Source organism: Galleria mellonella, unplaced genomic scaffold, assembly GCF_026898425.1.
Source record: "Galleria mellonella isolate WM207_F2 unplaced genomic scaffold, CSIRO_AGI_GalMel_v1 utg132, whole genome shotgun sequence".
In the NCBI taxonomy this organism is placed as follows: domain Eukaryota; kingdom Metazoa; phylum Arthropoda; class Insecta; order Lepidoptera; family Pyralidae; genus Galleria; species Galleria mellonella.
In genome coordinates, this window is record NW_026441989.1 from 1,509,503 (window position 1) to 1,520,172 (window position 10,670).

Below are 10,670 nucleotides of genomic sequence, written 5' to 3' on the forward strand. Positions count from 1 at the left end.
ATCTCGTGGGACATAACTTTCATGTTGATACTAGGATATTTAGGGTGAGTAAAAAGTGACAGTTTTAAATTAAATTTATTAGTATTATTTATTAGAAATAACCTATGAAATTTCCTAAACAATATAAGTATACTAACAAATTATTTCTAAAGTACGTATCTAAAATTAGTAACACAAACATTTAAAAATAACAAGCCTCAAATTTAATAATGATACAAAGAAAATAGTACCTACCGTTTAGTTTCAATTAATAAAAATATAAGTGACTTTAGCTATAAAACATTTAAGTATAATTACTTTTTATTATCAAATAATGGCAGCAGTGATTCCAAATCCGAGTCTAAATTTGTCGTTGGGGTGGTTAAGAAGTGCGGAGATGGCACATGCAAGCTGGGCTTTCTTCCCTCCAAGAGCGCGCTGAAGCGTGGCTCCAACAAGACCGTCCGAGTCTGCAGAACCTCGCACTGTCCACTCATCAGTGTGCCATTCGTAAGCCAGAGTGGCAACAGCGCGGCGAATTGCGAATCCAACCTATCAAATAATAACGATTTTATTATATTTTTAAAATAATTTAAAAGAAGATCACGGAAATATGGTTCCACAGTGTATAGGTACTATTTTGAATTTCAGGTTTATTAATTACAAAGTCCTAATAAATATAAATAATCGCGCTGCAGGTATTTCGAAAGCGAACATTTAAAAATAAAATAGAAATAAAAATATATGTAATTATAACAATTCTGAAATCCTGAAAAGAGTGAATGAGAAAAGAACATTAATTAAAATAATAGAGAATAGAAGAGACAAAATGCTGGGCCACATTATATGACATGACGATTTTTTTAAGAACATAGTAGAAGGAAAAATAGAGGGTAAAAGAGGAAGAGGAAGACCGAAGAATAACTACATGGGACAGATAAAAGAAACACTAGGTGTCATGTCGTATAGGGAGATCAAGGATATGGCCTGGGATAGAGCTGGCTGGAAGAAGATGCATGAATTAGTTGCACCGACAAGAGGAAACTCTTAAATTAAAAGAAGAAGATTACAATTCTAGCTAGATATTTTAAGCCGTTATTTGGATTCAATTTAGTTCATTGTTGTTTTTGTAAGTTACTAATTACTAATGATCCGATTATAACAAAAATATATAATTATTTAGAAATGTTCACGACTACAATTCCTAATAGGGTAGTAAGAATTTGTCGACTGTTGTTGCCGCTGTAATGAATATAACAAACGACATGTGTATATTTCGTCGATCATAAAAAAATATATATTAGAATCCAATGTGGTAGGGAGCGTGCCTACCGCCGTCATTAAATTAAGTTTGATTTGTTATTGGTGTTTCCCATCACCAGAGAGTTAGTCCGAAATTGTTACCAAAAATCTTTAATGTAAATGACTCATATATTACTCCAAATATAGGCACTTTTAGTAAGTATCAAGAGAGATTTTACCAAGTTAATCCCTAACAAAATGTCTCTACCTATTTACCATCTCATTACAAAAAAAATCTCTGAAATCACCAACCGATTTTAATGAAGTTTTGTAAATGTGTAAGTACATTTTTTTTTAATGGGTGAAAAGGGCATAGTAGCCCCGCTTGCGCTATCGGTATACGCTGGCGGGGCACCAGTGAGGGATGATAGGTGAAATTGAAAAGGCAGGTCAGTAAGCCCATCGTGACGGATTCAAGTCCCGATAGTTTCCAGGGGGAACCGCGTGGAGGTCGACCTGATAGGGTATATTGATAGCAATGGGGACTACCCTGCCCATTACTAACAATCCCTTCCCCCCTGTAGGTACATATTGTTTACACCAACTCTCGGACTTGTAAGGAAGGATATTTTTTTTCCTATTAAGGAAAAATTAACTTGGTAAATGACAACAGGGCAAAACGTTTAGCCCCGTCGTCCTTTACCAGTCGCCAAGTCAAATAGCAGAATTATAATATACAGCCATATTTACCTCAAGCATCGCAGCTACTGTAAGATATGGTTTAATGACTCTAGCATAACAGAGATCCAAGCCTCTGTTCCCGAGGGTGGCGCTTACAGATTGGTCCTCGCCGACCCAGCGGCTGGCAGCCGACGCGGAGCTGAGCTCTGCAACGTGCCCGCGGGCCACCACCTCCGCACCGAGAGATATTTGTTCAGTTATTGCCTGTATAGACAAAACAAAGTATATATATTTTCTTAACTTTTTATCTACAGAAAAACTATTGTGTTGGTTATATAAATAATAATTAAAGATTCCATATAAAAACCGATTTCAACTGTGACAAAACCATTTATGTTGATCTAAAAATTAAACTAGCCAACCGATTTAGATCAAATTTCTATGAAACCAATCTGTAATTATATCCTTTCAAATGAAAAAAGAATTTTCCCAATTTGTTTAGAACTGACAGAGTTATTAAATATAAAAGAAACAAACACAAAAAATACAACCTAATTCTTTTTCTGAAGTCGAATAAAAAGAAAATCGAAATAAGTATGTGAAATTTTTTTGAAAATTGATATTATACCATGACACATTACGTTACCTGTAAATAATGAACAGCAATAAACTCGCGGTTCACTGCAATTATAGATGCGGTGAAACTATTGAAATATGCATCAAAAATGCTCTCAAAGCTGTAAAACTCAGCATCGGCAATTTGGGCAACAATAGTGGCTCGGGTGCTTTGACTTGGCCCTACTCGCATTTCGCAGCTCATTTGACCACCAGGAGCGGCTTCCATCACAAAATATGGAATTCCTACAGGCTTCTTCTTATCGACATAGGAGAGCAGCACTTTGTAACCGCCCGGAGACACCGAACTAAAAGACAATGAATGGCCCAGAACCCAATTGTTTTTAGATTTCTGTTTGACAGATACACAGCCTCCTTCAAAACATTGAGGCAGACGGTAGCGTGCTGCATTATGTATATAGCGTAGGAGACCCGGATTCGTTGCTCCTGCAGGCAGAACATCGGGATCTTTCTCAACAACACGTCCGGTACGTGATCCTGTAACCCCAGCCCCAGTTTTGCCCCGATCTCCGACTGTACATTTATTATTTTTATTGTTCTCGGGCATGTTACATGAACATTTACGAGGCGAAGGAGCATCACCCGAAGCACATCTGTCTACAGATGGTGTAGACGGCGGAGGCGGTGAAGATGCACACGGATCTTTTCTCGGAGAATTTGCTTTCGAACATGGATCTGAATTGCTCTTAGCATATATTGTTTCAAATAATCCTAGTTTTAATAAATTTGATATCAATACTGATATAGAAGAATTCGATGAAGTACATGTTGTATTCATCTTGGTAATCACTTTTAACGAATAAAGATATTCTCAAAATGTCATTATTTCATGTAAAAGTCGTACTGTATATTTGACAAAGGGAAAACTTGCTAATAAATTTGCCAATAATATGATTTATTTAAAAAATAGAACATTTACTTTTTTTATCAAAAAGTACCTACAAATTTTGTGCAAGCAGCCAGAAACTATTCCAAGTGCAAATTGTTTCAAAACTGCTTGCTCCTGTGTTAAAACGAACAATCAACAACGTATTAAAACATGGTATAATTTTTCTGTAGAATCTATCTGTATGAGAGGTCATTACTCTGTTATTACTTATGACAATAAAATACAATGACGTCAGAATCGACACATTACTCGATATGGACTCGGGAGATCCCATGAGTGAATCCCAACTAATGATTTGTATTTCGTTAAACATTTAATTGATTAAATCTATTAAAATGATTGTCACGTCATGCTCATGCTTCGCAAATATTCCATTAAATTAAATAATTGCGTAAGCAATAAGATTTATCATAATTTATATCTGTATATTTTCACATTTGTTGTGTGTTTATCACTATAATATTAATATTGAACGATATAACGGTATTTTCATAGTTTTGTTTTTTGTGACCCTAAGAAGTTATCTCAAGTTATTTTGCATGTTTTATTGTTTGTGTCCGAATTGAGTATGCTACGATAGTTGCCATAGTAACTGTAGGTTTCCCCCATTATCGGAATTCCCATTTACATTACCAACTTCAATTGATTTACAGTGAGTCACGAATCTTTTGTATAGAGATTTGTTGGTAATGTACCTATACAAATGTGCATACTCCATAGCTTTAGTTCGTGTGTTATGGACTAGTTAATATAAATAATATTTTTTTATACCACTGAAATGCAAACAAGCATACGACCCACCTGATGTTAAGCGGTTACCATAACCTATGAACATCAGCAACATCAGGGGCATTATGCGCATGGTAACGATCCTGAAGAAATCTCTTTACCTCTTTTTTAATGACATAATAATACATATTAATAATAATGTTTCACAAAAATGAAACTTAGATATCTTTTTTTTCTATCCAGTATACATGACACCTACATGTAGTAGTATAGTTTTGTGAAGAAATAGTAGGTAACCTCTTTAAAAAAGAAGTATAAATGTTTTTAATAATAAAAAAAAAAATTGTAAAAGTATAAAGTTAAGCATTAATATACTAGACTGCCTAGTATATACTAGATTGACTAGCCTATACTAGACTGAGCCTGTAAATATAACAATAGGGGCTCATCAACGACCAGCGGACAACAGGTTTCAATAAGTTTACGATATCTATATAAAAATCCATTGTCACAATAGGTACTTCCTTTAATAAATGTATATTGTTTGTTTTAATATGTGAGAAATGATAAAATTTATTCTAGTAAGAAAAGAATCGACACTGTAGGCAATGGAGTAGCACAAAATTAAATTTGCTGGGTCAGACAACAAGTATATTAAAAATTAACTGTATTAAAAATAACGTCACATTATTAGTCTATTTTCAAAAATAACTGAATAATTTTCAATGTTTCCGATTAATAATTTAAAAAGTGTTCTGGTTGCGAACTAAAACGTTAATTACGCAATAATAGTGTATTAAAATATAATTATAAGTAAATTATGTAATACTATTTAAAATCATTAAAAAAACTTATTAAACTGGGTAGGTGCCTAACTACTGTTAGTATTGAATTTTCTATCAAAAAAATAGAAGAAATTTATTTTTTATGATTTGTTCTTGAAAAAATTAATCAACAATCTTGGTATATTTTTTTTATCGAAATATCATCACCTTACTATCTTAATTATTTGGGGTGGACGCTATATGACTTTTATGGCATTTAGTTTTATGACCTATCTCCAGCCGGACGTCTACCCTCTGAGTCAATGGAGTTGTTTGTGGATTTGTCTGTTATCTACGGTATGGAAAAAAGGATTGCATATTGCTTATCCGTGTGCCCTAACTTTAGAGCCGAAGAAATTATTAGAAAAGAACACCTATGGCACAACACATGATATGATTAGACGAGTAGTCTTATAAATAGCTAAATGGAAAATACTTTTATATTTGTTAATTATTTATTTTTGCATACTTTATAATTGCCTGTTTTGAATTATTATAAATTCGATAAAAAATATTATGAAGATTGTTTACTGTTTGTACTAATTAAATTCTCAACTTTTTGTGTTCTTCCTTGCATTCAGATCGCAAGTAAAATCACAAACAGAAGACACTGTTAAAATGGAATGCTATACTTAATCTATTAACAAAATTGTTTGACATTGACAATTAATATGACTTTGACAATAGGTAAAAATAAACGTCTGCCTTGTTAATTAGATTTCATTGATAATTTTTACCTAATAAATCAACTTTCCTTTCATTTACAATTATCACTATTGCAAAAAATAATAATTTGCGTACATTACTTATCGTGATCATACGATCGACTTGTCTACCTAATTTGTTAAATTCTTGACCAATCTACTTATTTTTAACGGTGCTTATTATAAATCAAGTTCATTAGTGACAACATTGGATTTGTATTAAATGAGTTAAATATATATATCTTAACTTTTGTCTTTATAAGTGTTTTTTTTTATATATATATTGTTCTCAACTGTGCCTATTATGACAACTATGACAAAAATATTAGATATTATTCGAAAAAGTCTGAAATCGGATGCAGTGCCAAGGCCACCTCGCCAAGACCCTAACCAAAATACTGAAGTAAATGAGGAAAGTCAACCCAGAAATCAGAATCAGGAACCAGGATCACCAAATCTTGAGCCTGAAGAAATATTAATTGAAGACAATGTTGAAGAAGATCCTAAACTTAATAATTCATTCTTCAAACAGAACAAAAAAAAGAATGGGTTCAATAAATCAAAAACAAAAAAAAATGAATTTAACATTCCAAACAAAGACTTCATGATAAACACACAAGGTGAGCTGTTTGGATATTCAATTATTTTTATGTTTGTAAGAGGCAGATATTTTGTAGCTGATAAAGCATATAGAAATGATGAATCATATTCATTCTTGTAAACAACCTGTAGTTGATCCTTGATGAACATTATTAATATATACTTAATATATAATTAATTAGTATTATATGTGTTATACATATATGTATTTATTTATTACAATTTGTGTATGTTTGTTTTATTTACATTATTTTTACCTGTACCTTTCCTGCACTAGATTACCTGTCAAATAGATTACCTCTTTTAGAGATAAGCCGACCCTTGCTAACAAGTTGTTAAACTAATTGCTGTATCTTTTGTTCAAGTGCAATAAAGAATAACATTCACATATATAGGTTCAAAATCTTTTATGTAAATGTAAAATTCATGTTACAATTAATAAAAGAACAAGCAATTTCTTTTTTAAATAGATTATTTCATTATTTATTACTAGCTGTATCTGTGTATGGCTCTGGCTATTTAAATCAAATGTATATAAAGTATCTTATGTGCTAAATCAAGATATAACCTACCAATGTACAAAATTTCATTAAAATCCTTTTAATAATATTTCTGTCAAAAATTAACAAACATACATTTATCCATCATTATAAACTTTCACATTTATTATATTAAGAATATATATTATTTCATTGTAGCAACTGGACATGTGGTGAATATAGTGAACAGTTCCCGTGTTCACTGGGGCAACACCTATTCATACAATATGGGACCATCTAATCAACAAAAGAAAAATATAGATCCCCATGAAGAAAATATTGAAAAGGACAATCTAATAACATTGCTCATGGAAGCTAAGGAAGAGGTAATCCATTACAATGCATTTTTTATGTCGTATAATAAAATAAATTGTAAAAGATAACAGGAATCCTTTATATTGACAAACGCCCATAACTTTAATAGATGAAGATAGAATGGTACACCCATTTATTCTAATGGTATACAATGGCACTAGTGAAGGATAAAATTAGTTGGTTGAAATTAGATCACTTGAATTTCCTGTGAATATTAATAACTGTGTGAAACCAAATTTAAATCAATTGGTTTTGATTTTATGTGATATAGTGACACAAAATTCTTCATACAAAGAAAATTTTTTTAATGGGTGAAAGTGGCATGGTAACTATGATTGCACTATAGTTATACACTGACGGGGTACCAGTGAGAGGTGATAGGTGAGGATAAATTTTTAATCAAATTGGCAGTTTAAATTTTATCAATTAATCAGGAAATAGTGGACATCATGGAATATATATGCCATTCATAGCACCTCTCATGAGTGATTTAGTATATTATTATTATTTAATATAGAATTTGATAGCTATGTATAAAAATGCTATAAATATTTTATTACTATTGTTCAAAAAGATGCACTTGTCTTTTTAGGTTGAATATGAATATATGGATTTTGTATCAAAAAATTTGGGTAGAAACTGGCGTAATTTATTTGTAGCAATGGGCTATACAAGAGGCAGAATTGAAACATTTGAAATTGATGAAAGTAAAAATGGCGTTGCAGAGGTAATGTTCGTTGTTTAATGTCTTTTATTGTTTTACTATTATTAGCTGTGAGAAATGATAAACTTTATTATGCAAAAAAGTGTTATATGAATGAATGAAACAATTTCTCACTTGAAAAATGTACCTTCTTAATCTGATGAGATTCAAATACATTGACCTTCTTCTCAGTCGTTAATTTAAAGATGAAAGTTGAGTCCATCAGGAATGTCCCTCACAATGAATACTACACGGATTTCTGTCTTAGGCTATATAGATCGCTGACTTTTCAATTTGGTAGCAATTCTGATTAAGCCATAGATATATCACAGTTCAATTATATAATATGTTATTTGCAGGCTCGCTATAAGTTACTGCTGGACTGGTCTCGAAACACTGAAGATCCATCACTAGGTCACTTGGCTAGATTGTTATGGGAGCAAGGCGAGAGGGAAGTAGTTAAAGCACTTTCATTGTTATACAAGAAGAACAAGAAAAACAAGAAGTAGATACTTAACAAATACATAAATAGTTTACATGATACATTTTTGTTGGATAATTAATTGTTTATATTCTCTAAAATTTTTTACATTTTTTTTTCTAAAAACAATGCTGTGAAAGGTATAAAAATTTGTAATTTTGTAAAATAATTTTATAGTATCTATTTTTTATTGTAAACATTAAAAACGAGGCTATATAAAGAAAAAAACGGCCAAGTGCAAGTTGATTTCGCGCATCGAGGGTTTCAATTATATATGAAAATAAAGGGTAAAAATTATAATAAAATAAATTTTCAGCATAAATATTATTAGAAATTATATATATTTTTTTGTACTTAAAAAAAAAAACTGCGATTAGTTCAACAACTTGTTAGCTGAGGTAGGCGTATCTCTAAAAGAGATCTCTTTCAGCCAACCCAATGCAGTGAGAGAGAAAATAATTATGTAATACAGAACACATACAGAGTTAGATAGAGTGTTGGGAACATTAGGTGTCTGGGAATCAGACCAGCTCCCCGATACACTGGCTTACTGTGTAGAAATGGATCACCCAAATAATATATATATATATATATATATATATATATATTAGGAATTTAATAATATATTGGGGTAAGCTACTTAGTAGTGAAGGTCATTCGATTTTCCCACATTTCGCCAAAGCCATGAATCCATGTATCCAACATGGAGAAAATTTATACAAATTACTACCAACTGAAATTGTTATGTGATATTTATCTGTGGTAGCGTTATTTTGATTATTAATAAAATTATTTAATTGGAATGGTCTCACAAAAATTTGTAATATAAGGACTTGTTATTTTTTATGAAGATAATAGTATTGTAACAAATTGAAAAAATATTTAGGTATTTTTAGATTATAAGTGTATTATTGTGATTATAAGCCAAAATAAGTACCATATGCGCTTCTGTCTACCAACACGATAAATATAACGATTCATGTTATACAAAAATTTGTACAAAAGTCGATTGCTTGGGTACCTCTGTCCCATTCGTGTTTCAACCGTGAAGCAGTTGTGTTTGCATGGCTGTGTTTCGGTTTAAAGGGTGGGACATGGCGTGAATTTACTGGGTACAGAGGAATAACACCTGTGTCCTCAGTAATGGCAACGCATGGGGGGTATCATGGGCGAAACAGTATACTTTGTTATGTCCATGGTACTGCTCATATCTATAGGCGACGGTTACCATTTTCCATCAGGTGGGGCGTCAGCTTGTTTGCCATTCTAAGTTGTATAAATAAAAATATATAGATCGTTACCATAATCGCCTCGTGCTTGTAGGGCTTAATCTTATCTTTTATTAAAATGTGCAAAGAAATGTAATTAAAATCTAACTTTGTGTTCAGTATAGTCACTGTATTACTGTGAGGATACATTTAGTAATACAAATACTATATATATATATATATATATATATATATATACACATTCATTCCTTATTTAGCTTGTATAAAGACATATTTTTTTGTAATATTATAGTTATACTTTTATTATACTGTACTTTTTAAATTAAGGTATGTATGTTACTGTCATTTTACGCACATGTTACAATTGCAGAGCAAACATATATATTGTTTTAGCTTAATAAGTATAGTCATAGAACGGTTAAGACTGCTATGTTGCTGATACACAGCACCTGGTGTGTGGGAATAATTAGGTTAAAATCCGGCTGTTGATTTCTTTAGAACTTTATAATGAAATTTTAATTAAATGAAAGATGAGCGAATATATAATATAATGTACTCGGCTTAACTTTTCTTCGTTTGCCACAAGCTAGAGTATATTTGCAACATCGATGCGTTCAAAATAAATTGTAGGAAAAACTTGTTAATTATTTATGTTAAATTCTAAATTGTTGTTCATAATTCAATCGACACCGGAAAAAATACTTTGTACGTGAATGTACTTAATAATTAAGTAAACCTTTCAGAACTTTGTCACAATAGTTCTAAACTAATAAATGTTTTGTAAGACAAGGTAGAAAGTCGCTTATACATAGTTTATGTAGAGTAATATTTTTTTACCCATAATTTGATGTATTTACCTACTTAATATAATGGAGTTATTGTACCTATATACCTACTTAATACGATGAAATTATTTTTATATACGGAATTCGTAATATACATACCTATTTTATACAGAAAGGACTTTGTTTTATTCTTTACTAGTGACCCGCCCTTGCTTCTCACGGATGGACATTACTTCACATGACATTAGAAACTTCTAAAATTATCAGTATTTTTCTATTATATTATACATGTATTATACATATAAACCTTCCTCTTGAATCACTCTATCTATTA

At 31.3% G+C, this 10,670-nt stretch overlaps 2 protein-coding genes across 2 annotated transcripts; one reads left to right on the forward strand and one right to left on the reverse strand.

Moving 5' to 3' along the window:
• Nucleotides 1-99: 99 nt before the first annotated feature.
• LOC113518534 (mitochondrial import receptor subunit TOM40 homolog) lies at nucleotides 100-3,850 on the reverse strand. The gene is made up of 3 exons (XM_026903511.3): nucleotides 2,549-3,850; nucleotides 1,972-2,166; nucleotides 100-531 (listed from the first exon to the last, which is right to left on the reverse strand). The coding sequence occupies exons 1-3, from the start codon at nucleotides 3,314-3,316 to the stop codon at nucleotides 307-309; spliced, it is 1,188 nt and encodes a 395-aa protein (XP_026759312.2). The 5' UTR covers nucleotides 3,317-3,850; the 3' UTR covers nucleotides 100-306.
• A 1,830-nt stretch (nucleotides 3,851-5,680) lies between these two features.
• Nucleotides 5,681-10,511, forward strand: LOC113518290 (uncharacterized). Its single transcript, XM_026903139.3, has 4 exons — nucleotides 5,681-6,304; nucleotides 6,983-7,149; nucleotides 7,731-7,865; nucleotides 8,201-10,511. Exons 1-4 carry the CDS (start codon nucleotides 5,989-5,991, stop codon nucleotides 8,348-8,350), a joined length of 768 nt encoding a protein of 255 aa, XP_026758940.2. The 5' UTR covers nucleotides 5,681-5,988; the 3' UTR covers nucleotides 8,351-10,511.
• Nucleotides 10,512-10,670: the final 159 nt, after the last annotated feature.

What these genes read in the sequence shown, in the direction of transcription:
- LOC113518534 (XM_026903511.3), bottom strand. Translation starts at nt 3,316, where the DNA reads ATGAATACAACATGTACTTCATCGAATTCTTCTATATCAGTATTGATA. An exon ending in TTGCTGTTCATTATTTACAG is followed by an intron (nt 2,167 to 2,548) that starts GTAACGTAATGT and finishes TTGTCTATACAG; the next exon opens with GCAATAACTGAACAAATATC. An exon ending in CAGTAGCTGCGATGCTTGAG is followed by an intron (nt 532 to 1,971) that starts GTAAATATGGCT and finishes ATTATTTGATAG; the next exon opens with GTTGGATTCGCAATTCGCCG.
- LOC113518290 (XM_026903139.3), top strand. Translation starts at nt 5,989, where the DNA reads ATGACAACTATGACAAAAATATTAGATATTATTCGAAAAAGTCTGAAA. An exon ending in CTTCATGATAAACACACAAG is followed by an intron (nt 6,305 to 6,982) that starts GTGAGCTGTTTG and finishes ATTTCATTGTAG; the next exon opens with CAACTGGACATGTGGTGAAT. An exon ending in TCATGGAAGCTAAGGAAGAG is followed by an intron (nt 7,150 to 7,730) that starts GTAATCCATTAC and finishes TTGTCTTTTTAG; the next exon opens with GTTGAATATGAATATATGGA.